The sequence below is a fragment of the Zalophus californianus genome, chromosome 8 (assembly GCF_009762305.2).
Source record: "Zalophus californianus isolate mZalCal1 chromosome 8, mZalCal1.pri.v2, whole genome shotgun sequence".
In the NCBI taxonomy this organism is placed as follows: domain Eukaryota; kingdom Metazoa; phylum Chordata; class Mammalia; order Carnivora; family Otariidae; genus Zalophus; species Zalophus californianus.
The window spans coordinates 9,186,044-9,213,191 of record NC_045602.1 but is presented as its reverse complement, the minus strand read 5'-3'; the positions used below and the strand labels follow the sequence as shown (position 1 = coordinate 9,213,191).

Genomic DNA, 27,148 nt, shown 5'->3' with positions numbered 1-27,148 from the left:
CTATCGTAATTATAAGAATGCGTGTTGGTACATGAGTAAACGTATACCTGGAGCGGAAGACAAAGTCCAGAAATGAATCTAAATTCATACACACTGTAGCTATAAGCGCCTATCAGTGGGGAGAAGAGTTATCTAACCAAAGGTACTCAGATAATTAGGTAGCTATGCCAGGCCCGGGTACTTGCCTCCCTGGGCACATCATCCCCTTTCTTTCCTGCCAACACATCCAAAACTCTGTTTAGGAATCAGGTGCAATATGTTTGGACCTCGCTTCATCTACGCCATTCACGTTCATTCTGCTGTTTTGCCAGTTGGAGGTGATCATGTGACCAAGTTGTAGCCAATGAAATGTGAGAAGTCTGTCTCATCCTTCCTATTTGGGGTGTGGCTGTTGGAGAGGATGACGTGGGGGACAGCCACCTTGTGATCATAAAGGGAAAGCCAAGACGATCACGGAGAAGCTAACCCTGAAACTACCAACCTCAAAGATTCTTACTATGTCAGATAATAAACCCTTATTATTCAAGCTACTCATAGTCATTCTGTTTCCTACAAAGCATCATGATTCAGTAACCAGCTGGGAAAGAACTGATTTGGTTCCTGATACCTCACTCACTCACAAAATAAAACCTAGACAGATCAGAGATTTAAGAAAGTACTAGGGGAGCGCGCCTGGGTGGCTCAGGGGGTTAAGCATCTGACTCTTGATCTCAGCTCAAGTTTTGATCTCAGGATCGTGAGTTCAAGCCCCGCATTGGGCTCCACGCTAGGCAGGGAACCTATATAAAAAAGAAAAAAGAAGAAAAAGAAAGTACCAGGGGGAAAGCTAGCATATTTTCACAAGTTTCAGAAATGGGGAAGCAGGGCCATTCTAAGTGTGATACAAGACCCAACAGCCTTAAAGGATGGACAAATTCTACATATAAAACTAATTCTACATTAAGAAACACCATAAGCAGAGTCAAGGACTTACTGACAGCTTGTAAAGGATATCACAAAGCCTCAGCTTAGGAGCCATGCACACGTCTTTTGTGAGCTAAACCCCTTTAAGTTAAAGGATATTTCTATTGCATTGGTCTTTTTCCTTTGATTTGTTAAGAGCTGAGAAATGTAACATAATAATTTATCCTGGGCCATGAATACCATGAGGGGACAGGGAAGCCAGCAGGGACAAAACAAAACCAGGGAGGAAAACAAGACCTCAGATAAAGTACCACCACAGAGGAGGTCACGATCTCCAAACCCCAAACGCTACCCACACAGGTACGTGCACATCCAAGCACACACACGCGCAACCGCCCCCCCCCCCCCCCGGCCGCAGCCCGCACATGCGCACACGCACACGCGCAGGAAGGCGTGAGCATGGGCCCAACAAAGTCAGAGCAGACTTTCAAGAACCTCGGATATCACAACTATCTGATGGCTACAATATCCAAACCGCACGAAGCTCTTGCTGAGCGGATGAGGGAGACAAGGTTAAGACGTGGTCTTTGCAGCAGAAAGAATGTATAATCTAGTAGGAAGATAAAAGGTGGAAAAACTGAACAATTCCAGGCCGAGTGTCCGAGGAGACCTCGGGGGAGCACGACAGCACGGCGGGGGGGCTACAGCGGCCCGCCTGCCCTTCTAACCCTGCCTCTTCCCACGGCCACCACCTGCCCTCTCGTGCGGCTAGGGACCACCGGGCCCTGCGCTCTCCCCTCCTCGGCCAGTGAGGCCCGGGGCTTGCTTCCTGGCTGACATCTGACGCTCTGTCTCCCTGCACCCACACTGCCATCGGCTCCAGCCCTTCTCTCTCGTCCCCTCGCCAACCCTGGGCTCTGACCTCCCGGCATCTACCCACTCTGCCCCCACCTACGTCCCTAGCACAGCAGGTGTCGGGAAAGGAGCCCCGGAAGAGGCAGGACTCGGGACTGGGAGGTTTCGCCCTGATAAGCAGGAAGGGGAAGGACCTTCAGGGTGCAAGAGAGGCAGATTCCAAGCCCCTGACCTCTATAACCATGAACTTCAAAAGAATGTAATGTAATTAACATTGTGGTTCTAAAGTAAAAGTTAAATTCCAACCGCCCAGATTAGTCTGCCTATGGTATTTAGTGCCACCTCTTCTGCCTCATGTTCAAGCTCACCTTTGGCAAAGGTTTCTGGAAGGCCTGCATTGCCAGGAGCAGAGGTGCTGCTGTCGTCCAGTTATAGTATCTGATGTGGAAAAATGACATAGATGTCAAAGACCAAGGCTCGGACTGAAAAATCTTCCTAATGTCACGAGAAACAGTCAAGGAAAGCTCTGGAACCCCGGCTGGGTCCTTAATGAGCCCAATGCTGTTGCCAACACCCCGGCCCTCCCCCATTTGCCCCTCACCCTGCTGACCCCACAGCAGCCGCTCTCGGGGGCCAAGCAGAGACCAACAGAGGCGGTGGGAGACCCCCCGCGGCCAGCTGGAGGTGAGCCCGAGCTCCGTGGCGCATCAAGCCACTGACGTGCTGAAGGCATTTCTTGCCATACTTCATGGAAAAGGCAACTAGGTACCCCAAGTTAATACCTAAACACCCTTGACTTCCTCTCAGGGAGAAAAGTTTGCTGACAGTCTACAAAAACACCTGCACATTCCCTGACCTCAGACACCGAAACCTTCACGGGGTAGACAAGCAGTCTATGCTGTGAAGCCCACGGACAACGTGGGCCTGAGGCTCACAGGCCAAGGGCCGAGACTGGATGCATTCCATTATAAAATCTAGTACGGGGCCACCTGGGTGGCGTAGTCGGCTAAGTGCCCCACTCTTGCTTTTGGCTCAGGTCGTGATCTCAGGGTTGTGAGATCGAGCCCCGCACCAGGCTCTGCGCTCAGCAGGGAGTCTGCTTGAGGTCCTCCGTCTCCCTCTCCCTCTGTCCCTCCTGCTCATGCTCTCTTTCTGTCTCTAAAATAAATAAATACATCTTTTTAAGAAAATCTAGTACAGATGAATATTAAAACCCACACGATTGACAGTTACACCAACCTACCAACTATATAACAACACGGTATTTTGCCAAGAGTGAAGAGATAATAATAAATTTTAACAAAGACTTCATCTTACATATTTCTAAGGTTTACTGTCTGTGTCTCTGCTTTTGAAAAACTGAAATGCAAACAGTACCCTGAGGCAGCCAAAATGACTTTCAATAGGAACCTACTTATTCCCGATCTTCACCACAAGATTGGGGTCATCAATGAGAGCCGGGTTGTCCACAAACTGTTGATACGACACGGCTTGCTCCAGAAACGCATCTGTGAAAGCAATCATAGGGAACAAGGAGAAAATAGAAGGAATATTTTGTTCAAAAAAATAGGTTTAGGTTTCCCTCACTCATTCACAAGTGTTTTCTGGGAGCCTATGCATTCCAGCTGTATAGACAATTCTTCAAACGTATTTGTAAAGGGGCTTGAGTTAGTTTGGGGGCAGTGTCTGTGCAGAAATGAAGGGCAGCTGGGGGCAGTCCGAGGACGTGGGGCAAGCGTATGTCCAGGCAGTGAGGCAGGGAGCAGGTGTGTGGAAAATGCAGTCTCCCTATGCATCTACAGAAGCAGGTGACTGGCAAGTAGATTCAGAAACCAGGCCACGCAGTTTCAGTCACATTTATTGGTGTGAGCTTGTGTTGAGCAAGTACTTAATCTCCCCAAGCCTCATCTGTAACGTGGGGATTAAGAACCACACCTGCTTCCTCGGTGACTATGAGGCTGGGAAGCACAATGTCCTGCCTAAAGCAAGGGCTCACTCCATGTCAGTGGGTGAGGTGCTGGTCACTGTCATGTGTAGGAAGTGCGGAAGACAGCGTGAGGCCTGGCCTCCTGACCCAGCCCCACCACATCCCGGGAGGCAGGAAGGCCACAGGGCCAGAGGCCCTGGACCTTAGCCCTGACTCTGGCTTCTGCAACGAGCTCTGGCCTCCATTCGACATCCCCCATTCGGCTGGCCCTGGCTGGAGCCTTGATGAGGGTTCTGACCACCTCTCTGGCTCTAATTGGTCCCCACTCCTTCCCTAAGGGGGTCCAATAGACCCCGGATGGAACCAAGACCCAGCCGACCCTGGACACCGGGAGTCACACATGTCCAGTAGAAAAGACCCCTTGGTCAGACGCCCACCCGGACTGGCACGGCGTGTACCTTCGGAATCCTAATTCATACCGCTAGGTACTCTCCTCGGGGGCTCCTGGTCATGGGAATCTGGCCTCATCTGTATGGACCCCCGTGGAAGGACACTCAGTGCGCAAGTGCACCGGAGAGGGGGTGCCATTGCACACCAGCCTTCTCACACCTCTTCCAGGCCCCAGAGTGGTTGGTGATAGAGATTTGGAAACAAGGTGGCTGGTTATTAGAGGGGTGGGGGGCTTAGAAAGACCTCCTGTGATGGACTAAATCAGCTGGATCACATTAAGAAACTTAATGTTCAGTTCAGCACCAGGTGACGGATTAGCTGGTTCAGGTTCCGGAATAAGGGGCCCCAGCTTTTGTGTGAGAAGAACTTCACAAAGCCCTGCGGGGCTTCAGGAGAGACAGGAGTCTAGGATGGCAGCTCAGGGCAGGAAGGGAAGACAGTGGCTCCCGAGTGGCAAGGGGATGAACTGCACAGCCTCACCCCTTCCCGGCTAGAAAAACAGACCATTGTGGGGCGGGGGGAGCGTGATGAAGAAGAGAGAACAGTGGAGGTGGGAGGGGTGGCAGAGGGAGACTCAGGGCCACTAAGGCCACTCGAGGAATTCATCAGTTGGTGATGGTTGATGCACCCATCGGGGGCCTGGGGGCCACCTCACCACGTAGCTGTCACGAGATACTGGGAAACCATCGTTCTGAATTTGATGGACACTACAAATTAACTCGCCACCGACGCCAAGCCTATGAGCACCCTTGAGATCCAGCTGGCAAAGGCCCCTGAACGTGCTCAAACTCAGACGTCCCTCCCTCCTCAAGACCCCACAGCCTTTCTGACACTCCCAGTGCCCTGTGTCCCCATAACCCTGACACTCCCACTGGGCTGTAGGCTCCAGAGGGCACCTCTGCAGGACAGGCACAGGGAAGGAGACACACATCATGCTCAGCAAACACCCCTCACGGCAAGTGGCCCCGAGCCCTCAGGTCAGCCACCTGCAGGCCAGCAGCATTTGGGCCCTGAGCTGCAATGAGCTGTCTGCGCTCTCAGGAACCCAGCCAAGTGAAGAGCGACTTTGGACATGAACTAGAGAAGCCCGGGCTTCCGGACGTTCTCGCCACTGGCCACACGAGGGCGCTCATGGCCCGAAGACGGGCTCCAGGGCCTGGCTCCCAGGCTGTACCTTTGGTTATCTCCCGATTGTCGCTGAGGCCCCCGCACAGGGAGATGGCGATGGATGGCAGGTCCCTCAGGCTGTCCGACGTGCTCTCCACGCCGCTGTCGATGCCAGAGCTGCCCACGGACTGCGGGGACTGGTTGGCAGACCGGGCCCCGTTGTCACTGGCGGGTTTGGAGAGTCCGGAAGGATCTCCGCTGGGAGAAGGAAGAGGGGAGATGTTCTGACATCACAGACAGCAAATGGCTCCCTCCACGTGCTGGCCCTCAGAGTAGCACAGGCGCTCATCTCAGGACCGTGACAAAGACAGACAAGGGAAACCAACTGCCTTGGGAGAGAAGCAATTATTTTAGCCTACTGTCCTCCCCGTGTCGCCTTCCAAGCCTACGTGAAATGAACGGCAGGGAAAGCACGCTGTCCTCAGAGGCCACGGATCTCGCGACCACCCTCCGGGGCCACGGGAGACTCTCTCCTGGGGAGGGAGCGGGCTGTGCAGCTGACCCCTCTTGGCCACTGAGTAGGGTTGTGGGCCACCGCCCCCCGTGACGTGACTGTGGCGTCACCCCGGCAGCCGGCCTTGGGGCCTGCCTTCCTGTTCAGAAGGTGGGAAGCCAGCCACACAGAGATATCCACACACGTGTCTCCAGAGAAAATCCATTATTTACTGGTAGCTTTCCACAGTACAATCTGAGCCTCCCTTTTGTTACTCACCTTCCAATCGAATATAAGGGGGGAAAAACCAGACTCACACAGATGAACACAGAAAATGATATGAGGAATAAAAAGAAATTTTACTTTTTGGGAAAATACAGGGCAGCCACTTCAGGATCCATATCTGTGAGGTCATCCAAGTAGACGCCGTCAGCACCAAGATGCCTGCTTCGTTTGTCTGAAAAAGCAAACGGGTCGAGTCAGAGCCCTGGTCTTCCATGGACTTGTGAGTAGCTCTGGAAAGCACTTAAACACAATGTGCACATTTGCTCCAAAGTGTCCCCACTGGCCCACGAGTACAAGAGCTGGAGGTCGGCAGCGCAGCAGGACTCCGGAGGCCGACTCACCAAGTCTGCGTGCAACCCCACCACTGCTAAGAGCGTACCCCTGACCGAGCTACGTGACCTTGCCGAGCTCCGCCCCCCACCTGTGAAGTGCCTGACATGTACTGAGCACTCAATCTATTGAAGCGATTGCCACCATCATTATTAAATGACGAAAGCTTTCATGAAGCACGTCCTGGTATCCATAGTCCCAGGCCCGGGGGCCTACACAGCACGTCGGCGGTCACTGTGCACCATGACCGCGGACTTCCTGTTTCCTTCTGCCAGAGAACTACGTCACTGGTTCACACAAATCTAGAAAACTGCACCACACCACGTGGTTAACTGAGCAGGCTTGACATCACCCCTCCTGACACACCACCAGGTGTGTATTCCACCGGCCATTACAGAGCACTGACTATTCTGAGCACAGAGGAAACACAGGTAAACCAGACCAAAAGGTTCTTGATATCACAGAGCACATATATTCTAGTAGGGGAGTTCCCGGCAAAAAAATATATATATATAAACAAGTGATCCCCCAAAACATTGATATGCAGCATGCAGAAATTAAAACTGGGCAACGTGCTAGACAGAAACTGGGGGCAGGGGGCGAGGAGACCAGGATTAGCTCAATAATCAACTTCCTCTGGAGGCCCAAGTGGGTGAAAAAGACGTCATGCCTCTGGATCCTAGCACCCGGATCTAGAAAGTGAGGGGGCTCATGACACCCGCCCCAAGGGTTCCTTCGGTCTGATTCTGTAACTAAATTCTGCTAACACCTTCCGCAGAAAGCTGTCCCGGTCCAGCTTCCCCCCTGATGCACTAGGGACCTCCAAGGGAAGGATCGGGAATGTGCAGAGCACCAAGTCTGCACAGAAGGAGCTAGGGCGCACGGGCCTTCCCACCTTTTTTCCTGGAAGGAGAATCTGTCTTGCTTGCCGTCGGGGCTACGCTGGCAGAGAGGGGTTTGGGTTCTTCGATCGTAGATAAAGGCGGGGCTGCCGCCCCCAAGGCCTCGACATCTTCTTCGTTCACAAACTGCATCTCCATGGGAGGCTTGCCCGACTCTGGAACGGGCAGCACGGGAGGCCTGGCCAGGGTTGGCGACTGGTCACTAAACGCATCGGAAGACTCACTCTGGATGGTCTGAAAGTGCATCTTATCACAGATTTTTCTACTGTTTAATGGGCTGCAGTCTTTCATCTTGTGTGGAGAGGACTATGTCGAAGGGGCAGAGACAAACAGACAGACAGAATGGTCAGAGCGTGGGCGAAGAGAAAAAAGGTGTTAACCGAAGAAAAACAGTTAACCCATTAACAATCTGCACAACTGTCGGCCCATTTCGCAGAGAGACAGTTAAGCCTCAGGAGTCACCCGGTGATTTCCCTTCTGCCAAAAGACTCTAAAGAGCAGAACACCAGTTCCAAAACAAATGAACTTTCATATAAAACATCAAATGCCAAAGAGAATAAAGTGGGATCGGTAAAGGCCAACAAACAGAAGTAGCTCAAGTACTCAATGTCCATCCATAGAACGGGAAGTTATTCACAGGATGGGTAGTAATGGGCAGCAATGACAAGTGAACTACAATTACACACAATAGCATGATGAAGGTTGCCAAGCTCATCTCTGCTGTGAGAGGCAGGAGGACGTTTATCCTTCCGGGGGGGCGGGGCGGGCAGTTTGAGCGGTACCTGCAAAGGGTGGGGGCTTTCGAGTGGCTGATTAAGCCCTGCTTCTCTCTGGGTGCAAGTCCCGTGGACACATTCACAGTGTGAAAATGTTCCAATCTGTGCACTTACGATCCGGGCATTTTTCTGTACACAGCTATGTTTTAATAAAGTTTACCCACAAAACTAAGTGAATAAGTGGTTTCCCCCGTAAGTCGGAAATTAGCATTTCCGATTCTACTTCTCCAAGGAGTGTCCAGTTAGGGAAAAGATTTATCCAAACAAAAACCAAAATGCAATTTCTGGGGTTGGACAGGAGAGGGAGGGTATTCGTTCCTGTATTCGATCTCACGGCTCTAGCACAACGAAAACAATGCTATGGCCCGTCTGTGGTTGGAAGCGTTTTGCCAGAAGAAGTGATGGGTTAGCACTTTCACTTCCATGCCATTTCTCCAGCAACAAATGACATGAGCTTGTAAAGATGGCTGGCTGGGTCAGCACTATAGCTTGTGGGCAGAGAAATCAGCGTTGTCCATGAAAGCTAAATATAACCCAGAAAAGGAAAGAGTCCACAACTCTACCTCAACAGATCTTCCCTCCACAGAGTTGCCCATCGGGATTCTTAATAGGAATGCTTTCAATGTTTACTCACTCATTCACTCATGTTACAAATATTTACTGGGGATACAAGAAGCTGGAGCATCTTCTAGAAGCTTTACAATGTTAGGAAAAATTTTTATAGTAATATATTCAAGATTCTTTTGATAGACTGGAATATGAAACAAAACTTTGTGAAAGAAAAGATTGTGCCCATTTCATGTTTTTAGAAACTATCTTCGACGTAGAGCAGGGCTGAGGGGGGGAGAAAAACTTACCTTTGCTGCTTGTGGCAATTCTCCCCAAAGCCAAAGCATTTCTAGGTTATTCTTCTGCATCGTCCTATCGGTGGCCTTACTGACCAATTCTGAATCGCTTTTAGGTGTTGAAGGTCGAGAACCTGAAGGACTTAAGAAAAACACAAAGCCATGATTAAACTGGAAAGAGAAACTTTTTAAGATGTTTTTTGGTCCAGAATTCTGTGGTTCAAACAGCCCAGAAAATGCACACAAGCTTCATGACATTCCCCTCTGTGGCCACTAGGGGTCCACAGAACACAGCGCCAGGTGGAAGGAGCTCCCAGTTTGGGTAACCTATCCCAACCTGCCCCCCAGTTCCAGGTAAAGTTGAGAAGAGGCATGTTGAAAGGAAAATTAAGGAAAAGAGAGATGAAAGTAGAAAGGAAAAAAAGTTTGTTCTTATCTCCAAACCACCCATCTTTCCCCACCTCACCCTGAGCTCCCCTCTCCTGCATTCTCAACTTCCAAACCGAGCTTGTCAGCTCTCGGCTGCAAAGGGACTCCTGCCTATCTCAGATACGCACCCATCATATTCTATTTTTAAAATATTTATGAATCTGCACTGGCTTCAAAAACAGGGAACTTGCATCACGTGCCAATTTTGCTGCAAATTCCAGATGCCAAGAATAAACTCAAACTCCCTAACGTGGCAGGAGCCTCTATGTTGAGATTTCATTAAATACTCTATCTTCCAGGAATACTTCAAAGATCCACCTGATCCACCTGTTGGTCAAGGCTTGTTCTGTAACAACGTATCACGGGGCTTAACTCTCAGGCCAGCTTTTAAGTGGTTGTACCTTGTGTTCTCTCTCCACATTCCCTATTTCTACTCTTTAGACCTGAACGAAGTTTTCCCTCTGTCCAGCCAGAGTGACCAGCCAAGAGTCATCAGCTTGTCTACAAACTTCTCACAGTCTCCTAAACAACATCTGGATGAGAAAATACATCCATTTACTCTCTCCCTGCCTTTACTCTCTCACGTCCTTTCCCCCTGAGTAAGACAACGGTGTCACATGACACGGGGGACAAAGCCGCCATGTTTTCCTCTCGCACGCCCTTCCACAGACCTCACTCTCTCCTGGGTTCCCACTCACCGTCCTGCTTGGCCTCACAGACCTATCTGAGTTAGATTTCAACTCCAGCTGAACATGGCTTCCTGTCAGGACAAGGAGCAGTCAGAGATGAAACAAATAGGGACCCTGAATGGGCTGGCCAAACTGGGCCCAGATCTCTTCGGTCCAGCCGTTTGGACCAAAGAGACTGACCGCTCTCTCTCCCTCCTCCATTCCACACCAAGGTGCTCAGAGGCTGGTCCATCGCCCGTGGTGCCCATGGCCCACCAAGCCATCCCCATGGTACATGGCCACAGTGCGGCCCTCACGCTCTATTTCTCCATGTGTGGACAGGAGGACCCTGGGACAGCGTGTTGTGGGGTGTATACAGTGGGAAACCTCTCCCAACACATAAACACACGCACACACGCTGTTCCACCCTATGGGAAGTGGTCCCACGGGAGGAAGACTGAGCGCCCCATACGTCTAGGTGGTAAAGTGTTCATCGCCTCCCAACCTCCTTTGCTCCTTCCGGCCCTGCGCAATTACAGGAGGGTCACTGCTTTCCTGGCACTGGTGTGTCCACAACCGTGACCTGAATCCACTTTTTCTCCAGAGTCATCGCAGAAAAAGTCCACTGTAATTGGCTTCCTATCCTCAACAGCATTGCACCCAAACCTCAAATCACTGGTTTAAAAAGCTCCTGCTGTTATATTTTACCACGTAAAATATAATTTATATCTTGTGGAACAATGAATTGTCTTACCCTCTGCACTAAAGTCAGTAAAGCCCTTTAGAACTTTTCTGGAGCAGGGGGGTCAGCAAACTATGTCTGTAAAAGGCCAGAGACTGAATACGTCAAGCTTTGTGGGTCATGCGATCTTTGTCAGAAATGCACAATTCTGCCACAGTAGCACAAAAGCAGCCATAGACGATACGTGAACAAGCTGGCTGTAGTCCCATAAAATCACAGTTGGCCCACCGGCTGTAGTTAGCCAACCCTTGCTCTAGAAGAAGGCGAACACTGAACACAGGTCTCTTGCGGCGCCAACTCCAGAACACCTGCTATCCCGATCCTTGCACAAACACCACAAGCCCTAAGTTTCCACAGAGGTATTCAGGTTTGCAAACTCATTCACAGAGAAATGAGCCCTGTGTGGAAGTCACGAGCTCGGAGTCCCACCTCTCACGCCTGATACGCCACCGAGATAAATGGCAGCACGTGGGCAACACCAGCCTTTGTCAAAAGGATTCTGGACGCAAATACACACGCAACGTTCTGCAGAATTCAGACTGACAGTAGGTGAGTCAGGGAAAGGTCTCCCAGTACTGGGTGTGATTCAGGAGAAAGATGGTGGTCCCAAAGTTTCCCATTATCAAATACTAGACTTTTAAGGTCAAGGGTTGTTCAAAAAAGTAAGCTCACAAGGTCCATGACTGGTTTTCATAAATAATGCATTTATTAACCACGTAATAGTTTTCAGAAGTTTGCCAGCCCCACTTAGGCAAGTTAGTTTTAACTGTTCACAGCTTAGTTTACCTCCTTTCAAAATGGCCTTTCCTCTATACATGTAACCTCCAAATGAAGCACATCCTGAGAGTTGGCTCTTTAATCAAAAAGAAAAACAGTTTCCCATGTGGAGGTCAATCAGAGCTTCATTTGTTAAAGTTTATAAACCATGTACGTCCATCACGTAGCTTGGAGTGTGGACGACATGGAGGGACTGGAGGCAGGAACCTCAGAGGAAAATATAAACTTACGACCCTAAACCTTAAGATCCACCCTAGGCTACGCCCCAAAACTCCATTCTAGAAATGCTGGGGCAACAGGATTCCATTATTCAGACAGTCTAAGAAGCTAATTAAAGAGCTATAATAACCCCCCTTATACGAAAGATCTTATAAACTTATATGTTGAACAACCCTAGACACAAAGCAAAAATCATATTACCAATTATTTCATTATTCTATTTTGCAAAGCACTCCACAAAATTAGGAAGAACTATATACTTAGCCATAAATAATTTCCAGAGAATCAAATTTAGTTGTGGAAAAAAAAAAGATCTAATAATCTACAAATGCTTAAAATCAAAGGCAAATAATCATCTATATGTATTTCCTTCATAAGTAATTTGGTTAGTCAAGTAGATTTGTAAGGGTTAGATCAAAGGTTTCATATACAGTCTCTATGTGTTTTCCACGTAAGTAATTTGGTCAATGGTAAACAGACTTGTAAGAGTTAGATCATAGTTTTTATTATTGAAGACATCCAAGTGGGGAAAAGAGCCCCTCTACCTTTCCGAAGCATGGAGGTGGGAAGACCGTGGAGGGCAAGAGCTAGAAAGGCCTCCCTCGGCCGCAACCGCCAAGCGGGGGGCAGTCCCTTGGCAATCTATCGGGCTACTGGATACCACGTGATATACATTAAAAGAAAGAAAAATCATAGGTCAATTAAATTGAACTTCATATAAATTCTTTGACTACTCTCCACAAAAGCATTTGTAAGAAAATGAACATAGTTAAGCATCTGACAACAGCAGAACACTCTCTGTTGAAATCACTCAGAAATCAACATGAATTTTTTTGAACCATAAGAACAGGAAACTGCCAAAAGACTCATTTCACTTTCTATTTCATCCATATGGCCATAAAAGATTGTTGTTCTCTGGTCAGAATTTAGTGCTTAATCAAACTACATTCTCCAAAGAATTGATCGTTTCTGCTGCCAGTTGTCTCTTTAAAGAAAATACATAATTCCAAGTATGGAAATGTATCTATTTATCCTAATTTGTCATTGCACTTGACAGCAGTCAGACCCACACGATGTGACAGAGTCGCTATTCCGGATTCATACAGCAAATCATGAAAGACAGGGGAACATATCAGGGTTGTGTTTTAAACATTTATTTGAAACTCTTAAAATTAATGTAGAGTGTTTGAACAGATTTTTCAACCTAATACTGGTTTTTAACCATCCCACGTAATTTTCTTCCTAAAGTACCATCTTTTTCCCTCCTTAGGGTGCATTTTCACAGACCTAGGGAGACGATGTGGGAGGTTCCAGAAAGGCCTAGTATCTGCACTGTCCATTATGACAGCCACCAGCGGCATGTGGCTATCGAGCACGTGAAGTGTGACATGTCCAAACCGGGGTGGTCCTTACACGTGACATACACAATGACCTCAAAGACTTAGTATGAAAACAAGAACGTGAGATATCTCATTAAGAACTTCGTGAGAACGACTTGATGATATTTTGGATATACTGGGTCAAAGGAACTCCATCACCAAAGTGAACTTTTTCAGTTTCTTTTTACCCTCTAAGGCTGGCTGCTACAAGACTGTAAATGTCCTAGGTAGCCAGCATTCTGTTTCTGTTACATGGGGCGGGTCTGCAGACAGACCTCCACAAGGACATCTGCCAGGCCCCCAGCCCCACCCTGGCGGACTAACACTCCCTGTCCTGGTCCTGGCTGGAACCAGGCACGGGACCTATATAGTTCTCTCGGACTCGGGCTCGGGCTCCAGCGCACACTGCTCACTGTGCTATCCCACTGGCGAGATCACTCTGGTGAAACTGGAACGAGGAGTGGTGTTGGGAGGACCCTGGCTTTAGGCAGGGAGCCTTTGCAGCAGGGTTCCTACACTTCCACTGCAAGCTACAAGTACATCTAAAACATGAGGAACAAGAATGATCCAAGGTTGGGGCGCCTGGGAGGCTCAGCCGGTCAAGCGTCTGCCTTCAGCTCAGGTCATGATCTGGGGGTCCTGGGATCAAGCCCGGCATCGGGCTCCCTGCTCCTCTGGGAGCCTGCTTCTCCCTCTCCCTCTGCCCCCCACCCACTGCTCATTCATTGTTCTCTCTCTCTCTCTCAAATAAATAAGATAAAATCTGAAGAAGAAGAAGAAGAAGAAGAAGAAGAAGAAGAAGAAGAAGAAGAAGAAGAAGAAGAAAAGGAAGAAGAAGAAGAAGAAGAAAAGGAAGAAGAAGAAAGAAGAAGAAGAAGAAGAAGAAGAAGAAGAAGAAGAAGAAGAAGAAGAAGAAGAAGAAGAAGAAGAAGAAGAAAGAAGAAGAAAGAAGAAGAAAGAAGAAAGAAGAAAGAAGAAGAAGAAGAAGAAGAATCCAAGGATGTCCCTGTCACTAAGATCGGTGTTTCTCAACCTCTTTCATTGTTAGCGCACCTCTGGACAGCTGAGGCTTCCCCCCACCCCACCCTGCTGTGGTCCTCTCTCCACCATGAAACTTGAACACCACAGATGGACTCTGAACCTGCTTATGTGTGAGGCCCCGTGGAGGCCACAAGCCATTATAATATCTAAGAATTCTTTGTTGCCCAAGAACCAATTTTTGTCCCAATGGGGGTGATATGGTCCCTGCTGAGAACACTCAGTTTAGATCTGCCCCCGCCCCAGTCCTTCTGAGAAGGGCTCTGAAGGGCTCACATATTCTCAGAGGTCTCACTGACTACAAGTCTCTGGGATCTTCAGGATGGCAATCCGTAGCCTGAGCAGGTCTGGTTCTCCAAGTTTATACCCAATTCTAGGGCAACATCAGAGTTATACTAAATATTCCTGATCTCAGCAGAAGGGGTTAAGCATGGGGCAAAGGCATCATTCTAACAGCCCAGAACCACCTTGGTGGCTCCTGAATCGTACTTGAGGGCTAAGTGTCAAAAAAGGCTCGGCCACCTGTTTTCTCCCGCTGACAATTAGCCCTGAGGAACCAGAGTGGTTTTGCTTTCAAGGTCACCTGCGGGGAGTGAAGAGCCAGATTTGCAGCCTGATGATGATATCAGAAGTTTATGACCTGCACATGTCCTTTTTCAATCCTGATCTGTACTTCCTACTCTAAACTGCATTTTTTCGCGTTTTACTTATATTTCACTATTTTATTAGACACGCTTCCTGTCACTGACTTTAAATCCTCTGGACCGGGGTGAACAAACGCACACACTTCCCCCAGCAACTTACCTGGTGCTGGGTGACCACTCTCTATCAGAATTAGGGTACGAAGCTGACTGAGGGTAAGTCATGATGGGGGAAGGGCTTTCTTTAGAAACATCTTCTTGGAATGCAGGTATATCATTAGGAAGAGTTCTGGAGGGAAAACAAAACAAAAAACAAAGACTAACATCAAAGAACTATTAGTGATTATTAGTGATAGATTCACAGTAAAGGCAAGTTTCCCTTTTACCTTGATTATCTAAGTTCATTGTAGATGAACATGATCTCTTTCTGACCCACCCACACACATTGCAGGCAGTGGAGAGGAAAAACATGAGACAAAGACACACAAAAATGTGTTCATGCTTTGGCTGGATTATAAACGTAAAATGACTGTATTTAAGCCTCTGGGCTGACAGACATGCACAATGGTGATCCTGCAGCCCCGAAACTGGGCCCAGGAGGCTGAGAAGTCTTACTGTCCACGGGTAGGGCTGCCGAGTAACTGAATGATCACACACAGACCATGCTTCATCTGGCAGAATAAATAAATGATATAAACCAAATGAATCTTACAATTACAAAATGACTGCAAAGCTACCTCATTTCAGGTAGAAAGCATCCATTAAAAAAATACGATTCGCTCTTTCAGTCACACAGAGGCCATCTACCCATACTTTTGATGTTCCCTGAAATATCCATCACTAAGTTCTGGAATTAAAAGCCACGCAGGGATGGCAACTATAATAAGCCCAACCACCAGTTTCTGAGCCTACAGCTGATTAGAGGCTATAGTTAGGAAAAGTGACATTGCCAATTTGCCCGTATTTTTAGCCAAGTGGGGGATAAATCCTATTTTGGATAATGAAGCAGAGGGATACTCTTGATGTTCGTTATCCCTTCTTTATGTTAGCAAGATACAAAAATAATTATCAGAAATTATACTGAATTTTAGGGGTGCCTGGGTGGCTCCTGCGGTTAAGCGCCCGACTCTTGACTTCGGCTCAGGTCCTGATCTCAGGGTCGTGAGATCGAGCCCTGCATCAGGCGCTGTGCTCAGCAGGACGTCTGCTTGAGATTCTCTCTCCCTCTGCCCCTCCACCCCCCCTCTAAAAAAAAAAAAGAAAAATTATACTGAATTACATAAAGATCTGAAATATCAAGTATACTTTACAGATGAGTTTTCTCTTTTAAAACTGGCCATTTGCACTAAAATAGTAATACACAGAAACCAAATTTCACCACCCTGTTAAAAGCAAAGAAAAGGTGAGCAAGACGACCATGAAACCTCAGGCCTAGTCAAAACTGAAAAGGAAAAGTCTGCTTGGAGAAAAAACTGGTCACGTTGCACATGTACTTATAACCTGAAGGCTGTCACAGATCAGTCCCCAGCCACACATCAGCCCAACGGCCAGGTCCACAGTCGGGGCCCAAATAAGAGCAAGCAGGCTCTGAAACAACAGTTTAGTGCATGAAGTATTAGTTTGCTCACTTCTCTGTCCCTTGGTTCTGTCCTGGATGCTGAAGCAACCAGACGAGGAGGTCGGGTACTACCAACTGCCTTGTAGTTGTAAGCTACCTCAGATCTTTATGCTCCTTGAGGTTGGGTCCACAGACTTCTAAAACTCAGTCTAAAATGCACTCACATAAGAATAAGGAATAGTGGAGCACCTGGGGGGCTCAGTCGGTTAAGTGTCTGCCTTCAGCTCAGGTCGTGATCCCGGGTCCTGGGATCAAGTCCCACATCGGGCTCCCTGCTCAGCAGGGAGTCTGCTTCTCCCTCTCCTTCTCCCTCTGCCCCTCCCACCAGCTCCTGCTCATGCTCGCTCGCTCTAATAAATAAGATTTTTAAAAAAAGAAGAAGAGGGAATACCGGGGCGGGAGGGAGGAAAGAGTTTGCAAGAATCATCTCAAAGAATGAATGCACCCCGACACAGATCTCGCCTTTCATGCACATTTACCTACTGTCGTCCAGTGGGTCGGCCTGGTCGTCCGAGCTCATCTCTATGGGAAACATGTCCTCATCTTCGGACGTGTTCACGTTGTCGTCTCTTTTCAGGGTGTCCAGCTGGGACTTTCTCCTCCTCTTCCTCCTCTTCTTCACTAAAGAGCCGCTCGAAGGGGCCTCACTGGGGGGTAAGGCCTGGCCCGATGCGCTGGGGTCCAGGTTTCTGATCCTGTCTGCAGAGCTCCTTTTCATCTGACACTCCATGCGCGAGGCTCCCTCCGACAGGATAGGGGAGGTGGCCAGGTACATGGGGATCACTTCCTAAAGGACAGAAATTAGTTTTCAAAGAGTCTCGCTAGTTTGGGTTTAAGGAGCAGGGCGGTGCCAAAGGCCGGCCGATGGTCCTTTAGGAGCGCGAGCGCCCTTGGGGAGGGCCACACAGGGCAGGGAGCCTAACGGTCACAGCCGCCATGGCTGGAGGCACAGTGCCAGATTGGACAGCTGACCACGAAGTCAACAACGCATTCAATGCCATTTGTACCGAATCCTGCATTTTCATAATTGTAACAAAGCGAGGTCATGAGTGATTTCAGGCCACCCAAAGTCAACTTTGTTTGAATTATCCAAAGTAAAGAGGGAAATGAGCTTTGAGTCATCACATTACCTGGGAACTGGACTCAATTTGCATTTCAGTGTGGGGGTGGGTAGGTGTGAGGAGGGTGAGTGTGTGTGGTGGGGTGTGTGGGTGTGTGTATGTGTGTGTGCGTGCATGTGATTGCATGTAAAAGAGAATGTGTATGCGTTTTTTAATATGCACTGAATTAAGATGACAGTAATTAAAAACAAAAATACAGCTGACAGCCCTCCATCGCAAATGCCTGCCTATACCAGAGGGCATCCAGGTATACGGCCGTTTAATAATTAGATCCTGACTCTCTTCCTAAAAAGGAAAAAATACATGGCCTGTTCATTTAAGTTATTTAATAATGATTTACCAGTTTTTTAAAAACTATTAATGATCATTTTATTAATGACTTATGTATTATGATCCACTTGGTAACAAGAAGTAAAGAATATATACAAAGGAGAAGAGAGAAACAGAAACCCGCTGCTGACCCTTTACAGTGGTTTCGAGAACACCCAAGGTGCTGCAGGTATACAATGAACATCTGAAAGACCAAGCCTCAGGCTGAGTGGTGAGGGGTCATCTTGCCCAGCTGCTCAATGGGTCAAACGAAGAAGAAAAGCCTACAGTGCTGACACGGGGTTAAGAGCAAACGAGGGTCCAGACTGGATAGGGAAGGGACAGACCTCCACAAACGGAGGGGGACTCCATCCTGGGACAATCTGGTGATGAGGGACACAGGCTTCCCCAACTTCCAGCAGCCTTCCAGGGGTAGCCAGGGGCATCTGTAAGGGGCAGAACATACTCTGGACTCCGAAGCCCCATCCCACCCACAGGCACCCTTAAGGCCGGCGGAGCAGGCCCAAGACCCTGCAGCTTCCATGGAGGCCTCACCCAAAACACTTCTTCAACTCCCACAGTGTAAAATCTGTCCACAGCTAAGGGACAGCAGAAATTTAAAAGGCAAGTATCCATTTGAGATGGAAAGAATTAATAATCGTGAATGAATGATTCTCAGAACCTTCCCTTTAAATGGGGAAGTAACTACAGAAGGGGTAATTACAGAAGATGGGGGCACAGGATGAGCATGCTGGTCCTCCTGTTATGTCACACCTTTGGGGACACCAAAAAGAAGAACCTGGGACAGTTTTATTCTGAAACTGAAACTATGGACGTTCATTTTCGAGCCTGCAGCTATTTAGAGCTGTTCCTTTTGAATCATGCTATCTTCCCATAAAGCAACTAGTCTAAGTGGATTTTCTTGAGGAATACAACACAGGATCCCTTCCACGTGGCTTTCTCAAAGAAGGAAAGAGTGAATGCTCACAGCGGCATTATTCCCAGTGGCTTACAAAAGGCAGACACAACCCAAATGTCCACGAACCCACAAAAGGCTAAAAAATGTGGTTGCGGATACCACGGGCGATGACTCAGCCCTACAAAGGGATGACATCCTGAGCCCGGCTACGGTATGGGTGAGCCCTGACAACATTATGAGAAGTGAAGGAAGCCAGGTGTAAATGACAACATACTTAGGACTACATTTGTGTGAAAGTTCAGAACAGGGAAATCTAGAGAAACAGAAAATAAAAGAGTGGCCGCTGAGGGTGCAGGAAGGTGACGGGGTGGGGGCTTGGGGATAGGTAAGTGATAAGCTACAGGGCACCAGGTTTCTTTTTGGGGGGATGAAAATGTCCTAAAATTGACTGTGGCGACATACCTTAGAAGACTGAAAACCACCGAACTGTATACTTGAAACAGAGAAACTGTATGGTACACAAGCTATTATCTTTATAGAGCTGTTAAAAATTGTTTAAGTAATAAAAAAATGAAAGTGATTTGGTCACTCACTGCACAAAAACTAGAACACTAAGCCCTCTGAGATTCGACACACCAGTATAACCTGTATGCTTCGGACAACAGCTCAGATGTGATTCGGCGGAAGCAGGCCAGGACTGCTGAGTCTTGTGTGGACACAGCTCGCACCCACCCTGTCGGGCTCACAGATCCCTGGTACAGATCAACAGCCACACCTCTCTGCTGCGGTGGTCTCCACCACCCAGCACCAGTGTTACTTCTCCGAGACACACACTCCGCTGGGCCCTCTAGATAAGCATTGCTCAAAATTCAAAACTAGGAAGTCACAGTCACCGCCCACAGCCTTCCTTACCTGATCATTATCCGTCTCTTGAACAAAAAATGCTTCTCCATTATCTCCCAATTTCATGTGCAAATCCACAGATTCCCCGTTGATTTCTATGTCAACCTGAAGGAAAAACACACCTCACTAAAACAGGAAACCTCACGGGGGATGCTATGTCTTTACATAGGCATCCTCTAATCACATATATCCCAAAATGATCTCACAATTCCACATCCCAATCAATCCACCCATCAGAAATGGAGTCTCCTTGCTCCCACCCCCGACCCCGTGCCCGGGGAAGCTTGTGATTGCCCCAGCCAGCAGAGCGCTGCAGGAGAGGCTCTATGAACTTCCGTGGCTTTCCTCTGGAGAGGCTCACCCTGTATCTGGCTGCCATGTTGGGCGGCCACCCAGGCCACATGCAGAGGCCATGTGTAGGCGTCCTGGCCAACAGCCTCAGTGGAGAGCCCAGCCAGGAGCCCCCGGCCGCGCAAGTGAGCACCTCTTTAGAGTGGGTCTTCCAGCTGAGGCTCCAGATGGCAGAGGGCAGAGAAAAACTAGCCCTGCTGCACTTGGTCTGAATTTCTGACTCACACAACCCGTGAGCTTAATAAGTAGTTGATTTTTGCCCCTATGTTTCAGAATAATTTAACTTCAAGTGAGTACTTGTCAATTCAGTGACCAGACCTTTCCAGTGTGAAGCCTCAGCTCCTAAAGGAGGCCTAAAGCTCTGTCTAAAGACAGAAACACGAGGGGAACCTGGGTGGCTCAGTCAGTTAAGCGCCTGCCTTCGGCTGAGGTCATGATCTCAGGGTCCTGGGATCGAGCCCCGCATCGGGCTCCCTGCTCTGTGGGAAGCCTGCTTCTCCCTCTCCCACTCCCCCTGCTTGTGTTCCCTCTCTTGCTGTGTCTCTCTCTGTCAAATAAATAAATAAAATCTTCAAAGACAGAAACACGATGATCTTCTCTAAAGAGAGAAACTGCCCCTCCGCCAGGTCACCGGGTCCTATGCTCTTACCACTTTCTCTCGGGAACGCAGGACCCCCATCTTCCCAAAGCGCACGTGGAAAGGGGAGCACTGCAGGCTCCCGTTGGGCTGGCGGACAACGATGATATCAATACATCCGGACAGGGTGGCAGGGTTCAGCCCCTTGTAGAGTTCCTTCACGGTGACAAACACCTGGCCCGCCAACTGCCCCACGTAATTCATGGTTTGAGTCTAGAAAACAGAGACAGACTCATGATCGGTTAATTCAGAGAAGGCATCCATCTGGAGCCAGTCCAGATGAGCTCGTCATCATTACACTAGCTCGACTGCATTCTGCTCCACTGGAATGGGCTCCATGACACCCGCCCCCACTGCCCATCTACCCCCACCCAGTCAGCAAGCCCGCCAACCTCCACCCTGCCGACCCCGGGAAGCCTCATCTCCGAGAGCGCAGGGCTCCTCCCCGCTGGGGCGCTGGCACCTGCTCACAGCACCCTGATGGCCCTTGCCAGCTGTGCCCGCCTCTGTCGTTATCTGCAGGTTCTACAGCTACATCTTAAGACTCTTGAGAAAAGAGACTGTACTTTATACCTCTTAGGATCTAGCCCCCACCACACCAAATCAAGTAGGCATTCAATAATATTAGTTGGGGGAAAAAAATGACTCTTTTTACTCGAGACGGAAAAAAGTTGACTTTTTATTTGGAATAATTTCCATCCTGGTGTCGGTCTGCCTCATCGGATTCTGCCCCACGGCAGCCACAGGGGAAGCGCGGGCTCCGCTCCAGTGGGTCTGCCCGGCTAATCAACTGAAGGCCGGTCAAGCAAACATCTGGCGTCTACTCTATACCCAGCCTGGTGCTGGCGACACGGAGATAAAAAAGACAAAGTCCCTATCCCCTGAAGGGACTTACAGCCTCATGAAGGAGACAGAAGTAAACACAGGGAACTAAAATATATGTCAGTGTTGTTCCGTGTGTTTTAAGTCAACAGGAGGGGCCAGAGCAGAGGGAGGCGGAGAAGGCCGGGAAGGAGGGCAGACACCAGCAGGGACAGGTGCTCAGGAGGCCGGCCGGAGGGGCTCTGCCTGCCACAGAGAAGATGCAGGGAAGGATGGAGACTTGGAGCCACGCTGGGAGGTCCAGACGTTTCTAAGACGCCAGCCTGAAAGGAGGCAGTAACGAGGAAATGGAGGTGGAGGGACAGTTGGAGAGAGGCTCGGGGTCAGAGGACCCTCAGTGAGCTGGCGCCATGCTCTGGGCCTCTTTCCACAGCTCTGGCTGCCACAACCGCCTTGGTGCCCGTCCTCACCTGCCCGACTGCCCACCTCGGCAGAGCCCACCCTCCGGTTCCATGGTCTGGCCCTGTCATGTGCCCAGATGGGACTCGGACACCTCAGACTGGCCCACAGCCCACAAGGGCCAACCCTGCCGCCTTCCTCCTGGGCACCCCCTGCCCTGGGACGTGCCTGTCCTCAGAGGTGTCTGCCCTCACTCGGGGCACCTGCCTCAGGGTGCAGCTCACTTGGGGCTCCCTTCTTGCCAGCCCACAGGGCCCTTCTGCCCCCAGCTTAGCTGCTCTCACACGTTGGCCCAGTCACAGCTGCTCCCCTCTCCTCTCTGTGCACTTAACACTTTGTTGGCCTCCTCAGTTTCCACCATCCAAGCATGAAAGGTCCGCACATTGTGACTTCCAATCGCTGGATCCCAAGACCTCACCCTCTCTCCCAACCATCATGCCCCAATTCTTCAAAGCGACTACCTACCCTACATGGGGGCGCAAGGGACCATGCTGACCCCACCCACTTCGGGTCCCTTACAATGATCCCAGCAACCACCACCTTGCATATACACACCTGTCCCTGACCTGTCTGCACAGTTTGGTTCTGTGAACTTCCTCGCTCAGATGTGTCTCTATTTTGTCGTGTGGTTTTCCTGTCACTCAGCAAAGCCAGATTGTCCTTGAGGCCAAGGATCAAGCCTTGTCTTTGCAAGTTGAAAAAACCAAAAACTACCTTTCTTTTTTTTTTCTTTTTAAAGATTTTATTTATTTATTTGACAGAGAGAGACACAGTGAGAGAGGGAACACAAGCAGGGAGAGTGGGGGAGGGAGAAGCAGGCTTTCCGCTGAAGCGGAAAGAAGCCCGACGCAGGGCTCGGTCCCAGGACCCTGGGATCCTGACCTGAGCCGAAGGCAGATGCTTAACAACTGAGCCACCCAGGTGCCCCAAAAACTACCTTTCATAAGCCTCACCTCAACCCCTGCAACATAAGCAGAAGTGATATTAGCGCCCCCACTTTAGAAATAAGGAAACTGAGGTTTACAGGTGGTTGGTCAAAAGCCCTGCACACCGTGGGCAAACATGAACCACTGAGTCGAGGCTAAGTTAGAAGAGGCGAGAGCCCTAAAAGCAGTGACAAAACCTACAAAGAACACAAGAAAGCCCTCAGTGGCTCATTTCACAATTTTAAATGACACCCTGTGGATTGAGTGCCCACCTCCCTCAGACGAGCGACGAGCAGACCCTCCATGAACACAAGCAGAGATGCACACAGGCCAGCCACCCTTAGATGGAGTTGGACACCGGGTGGTCGGGCTCCCACTGCTGACACAAGTCACATGGACGCAAAAACAGAAAACCGCGCAACTTCGAAGTCTGTGTGGCCGTGCAAGCTAATTAGCTTCTTGCAAAACGGGAGAGGAGACAGTTCCTGAAGAGATGAAAAATGCAAAAACAGATTCTTTGGAACACTGATACCTCCTTTTTCTGTTTTGGGGGTTTTTGTTAGTAAGCTTTATGCCCAACGTGGGGCTTGAACTCATGACCCCAAGATCGAGCGTGGCAGGCTCTACGGTCTGAGCCAGCCAGGCACCAGGAACCCTGATACTTCTTATAGGGAATCATTTTGCAAAAAAAAACAAACAAACAAACCATCACACCAATGCTCGATGTAGATTTTAACATATGGACATATGGTGCTTCCCAAGAGGGGTAAACCTCTAACCCTGCAGCTAAGCACAAGCAGTATGAACAACATTTTTGTACGACTGCTTCCACATGACCTCGTGCCCCAGTGGTATTCACAACAATGCTGTGGGTACGAGGCCTTTCAGACCAACAAACTAAGGACAAGCAAAAGTGCAATGAAGCAAATGCCCAAGGGCACAGGCCTGGGCCCGAAGCCACCTCTGTTTTGGTTCCATAGCCCCCCTCCCGACTTCATGGCCCTCAGCTGTGGGCCTCGCCGGTCGCTGACAGGTAACCGTCTCCTGCAGCAAGGCCTGAACCCATGCCCTCACCTCTGAGGCTGCTCACGCGGCCCCAGAGGACCCGCCGGGCAACCTTTGTAGTCGCAACCAAGAGAAAGCTCGTAACTGGATGGTGTGACCACATGTCTGCATCCCGGCCCCTCATCTGTAAGACGAGGATGTCGGCCCGGATGACCCGCAAGACCCAATTCCAGCTCCGACGGCCCCAAGATGAAGCCTGAAAGGGCATCTTTAGTAATTCAAGTGAAATGGCACTCCCCTCTCTTGTCCTCACAATAAAGCATCCCTCCCGTCGGTGAACAAATTCAAGGTTATTGCGCAGAATCTGAAGATCTCGAAGGTGGCAGGACCCTGGGCTGTTAGTCCGACAGCGTCGTTTCAAAGAAATAAGGCCAGAAATGGGAAGTGACGGGCAGCACTCCCCACCTCACAGAGATGGAGCTGGACTCTGACTTTCCGATTCCCGGTCCGGGGATTGTCCCTCTCCGTGCGTGCCACGGGATTGGCCTGGTGTAGTTTTCCCACCACAAATAATCGAAAGTTGTTTTGATTATCTTTAGCTACCCACTCTATCGAACAACTTATTTGGAAATCTGAAAATGCCTCCTCTTGGAAGCAGGGCATCTGTTCCATAATTCTGGACAAATGATGACCAGGGTCATGGCCCCACCTGGCAATACGCTCCCGGGAACTCTCAACACCGACAGGGGCTGCTTTAACTGACCGCTGAATGTTTTTTACAAAGGAGACCACCTGGATGGCTACTCTCTCAAGCACAGGAAGAAGCAAGGGTTGGCGTCAGAATGGCTAAAATTAACAAGTCAGGGAACGACAGATGTTGGCGGGGATGTGGAGAAAGAGGAACCCTCCTACACTGTTGGTGGGAATGCAAGCTGGTGCAACCACTCTGGAAAACAGTATGGAGGTTCCTCAAACAGTTGAAATTAGAGCTTCCGTTCGATCCAGCAATTGCACTACTGGGTATTTACCCCAAAGATACAAATGTAGGGATCCGAAGGGGTATGTGCACCCCGATGTTTATAGCAGCAGTGTCCACCATAGCCAAACTGTGGAAAGAGCCAAGATGCCCATCGACAGATGAATGGATAAAGAAGATGTGGTATATATACACAATGGAATATTATGCAGCCATCAAAAGGAATGAGATCTTGCCATTTGCAACGACGTGGATGGAACTGGAGGGTGTTATGCTGAGTGAAATAAGTCAATCAGAGAAAGACATGTATCACATGACCTCACTGATATGAGGAATTCTTAATCTCAGGAAAGAAACTGAGGGTTGCTGGAGTGGTCGGGGGTGGGAGGGATGGGGTGGCTGGGTGATAGACATTGGGGAGGGTATGTGCTATGGTGAGCACTGTGAATTGTGCAAGACTGTTGAATCACAGATCTGTACTTCTGAAACAAATAACGCAACATATTTTAAGAAAAAAGAAAAAGAAGAAGATAACAGGAGAGGAAGAAAAGGGGAGTATGTCAGAGGGGGAGACGAACCATGAGAGATGATGGACTCTGAAAAACAAACTGAGGGTTCTAGAGGGGAGGGGGGTAGGGGGATGGGTTAACCTGGTGATGGGTATTGAGGAGGGCACGTTCTGCATGGAGCACTGGGTGTTATGAACAAACAATGAATCATGGAACACTGCACCAAAAACTAATGATGTAATATATGGTGATTAACATAACAATAAAAAATTAAAAAAAAAAAAGAAGCAAGGGTTGGCAAGGCTGGGAAGAAATTGGAACCCATGTGCACTGTTGGTAGGAATGCAAAATGGTGCCGCACTATGGATGGAACAATACAGAACACAGTTCCTCTGAAAATTAAAAACAGAATTACCATATGACCCAGCCATTCCACTTCGAAATATATACCCAAGAAAACCGAAAGCAGGGTCTCAAAGAGATATTTGCACACCCATACTCACAGAAGCATTCTGACAATGGCCAAAAGGTGGAAACCACCCAAGTGTCCATCGATAGATGAGTAGATAAATAAACTGTGGTACATACACACAATGGGCTATGAGTCAGCCTTAAAAAGGAAGAAAATTCAGATATACGTTATATATACAACATGGATAAACCCAGAGGACATCATGCTAAGTGAAATAAGCCAGTCACAAAAGGACAAATACCGTATGTAGGCTTCTCCTTCTATGTAAACCCCCGGAAACCGGAAGCAGAACCGAGATTACCAGGGGCTGCAGGGAGGAAGGAAGCGCAGTTAGTGTCTAATGGGTTAGAGCTTCATTCAGGAGAAGAAACCAAAGCTGGAGCCGGATGGTGGTGATGGTGACACAAGAGTGTGAATGTGCTTACACGATGTGTACTGAACTGTACACTTAAAATGATTAAGACAGTAACCATTTATGTTACGTGTGCTTTACCACCATTTTAAAGGGGTGAGGGAGAATGCTGTACCAACCGGAACTCATTTCAGGGAGGCGACTACTGTTTGCTTGGGCCCAGGAGGCCTGGGACAGGCTTTCCGGGGAGGGGGGTGCCCAGTTCAGCCCCGGCACCTGCTTGGCTGAGGGGCGCAGGCAAGTTGGGGGGCAAGCATGGCTCTTCTTCATCTCTGCTCTTCCAGGATGTTTTCTAAAGAAGTGCTGGGCAAATACTGGAAGAATACAGGACTAGACCAGCTGGACACCAGCTCCCAACTTCACTTGCTCAGTTCCGTTGGAAGGAAACGGCTCAAGGAAGAAGCTAATAGGATTTACCTAAAGATAAGAAGCCAGACAAGCCAGCCGGAGATGCACGCACCTCCCTGCACCTGCCCATTACTCTCATGACTGCCCTGGTCTCCTGGTGCTCACCACGACACAGGATCCGGCAGTAAGGGCAGTCTTGTGAAGAAGAAAGCATCTTAATTACCTGCAGAGTAACCAAAGTATGACCTGTAAAGAACAAAACAAAATGCTTCCGTATCCAGTTAAATAGCTCTGAGGTCCAGGCTCTGCATTCACGCCATACCAAATTACTTTTAAATCTGTTGATTTCAATCTCAACATTGGGCAGAAAATGGCTGCTTCCCCTGACAGGGCTTCATTTATCACATGAAACAGGATTCGGCAACCTATTTCAGAAGTTTTTTAAGGAGAGATAAGCCAACCCTCATAAACACCCTCTATCTGGCCAAATGAGGGCTCTTTAAACTATGCTGTGGAGGGGCGCCTGGGTGGCTCAGTTGTTTAAGCGGCTGCCTTCGGCTCAGGTCATGATCTCAGGGTCCTGGGATCGAGCCCC

General features: G+C 49.1%; 1 protein-coding gene and 1 long non-coding RNA gene across 5 annotated transcripts in view; both read right to left on the bottom strand.

The window, feature by feature from the left end:
• The window catches only part of LPIN1 (lipin 1), a 94,964-nt gene that overhangs the window by 30,277 nt on the left and 37,539 nt on the right, over positions 1–27,148 (bottom strand). Inside the window, exons 2-13 of one of the 3 annotated variants that reach the window (XM_027621195.2) lie at positions 20,637–20,837; positions 19,646–19,741; positions 16,864–17,171; positions 14,930–15,055; positions 13,501–13,629; positions 12,254–12,361; positions 8,886–9,015; positions 7,246–7,558; positions 6,099–6,192; positions 5,310–5,500; positions 3,173–3,266; positions 2,127–2,196 (exon numbers count right to left, since the gene is read on the bottom strand). In XM_027621195.2, coding sequence (XP_027476996.2) covers positions 2,127–2,196; positions 3,173–3,266; positions 5,310–5,500; positions 6,099–6,192; positions 7,246–7,558; positions 8,886–9,015; positions 12,254–12,361; positions 13,501–13,629; positions 14,930–15,055; positions 16,864–17,171; positions 19,646–19,741; positions 20,637–20,828 — 1,851 coding nt within the window. In that variant the 5' untranslated portion in view covers positions 20,829–20,837. The remainder of the gene's footprint in view (positions 1–2,126; positions 2,197–3,172; positions 3,267–5,309; positions 5,501–6,098; positions 6,193–7,245; positions 7,559–8,885; positions 9,016–12,253; positions 12,362–13,500; positions 13,630–14,929; positions 15,056–16,863; positions 17,172–19,645; positions 19,742–20,636; positions 20,838–27,148) is intronic. The other 2 variants (XM_027621194.2, XM_027621196.2) reach the window with 2 other exon arrangements.
• LOC113937230 lies at positions 23,103–26,608 on the bottom strand. Of its 2 annotated transcripts, XR_003524554.1 has the most exons (4): positions 26,325–26,608; positions 26,035–26,100; positions 25,825–25,931; positions 23,103–23,316 (listed from the first exon to the last, which is right to left on the bottom strand). It is a non-coding gene; the product is annotated as an uncharacterized LOC113937230 (long non-coding RNA). The 2 variants fall into 2 exon arrangements; XR_003524553.1 differs by having other exon boundaries at positions 26,035–26,608.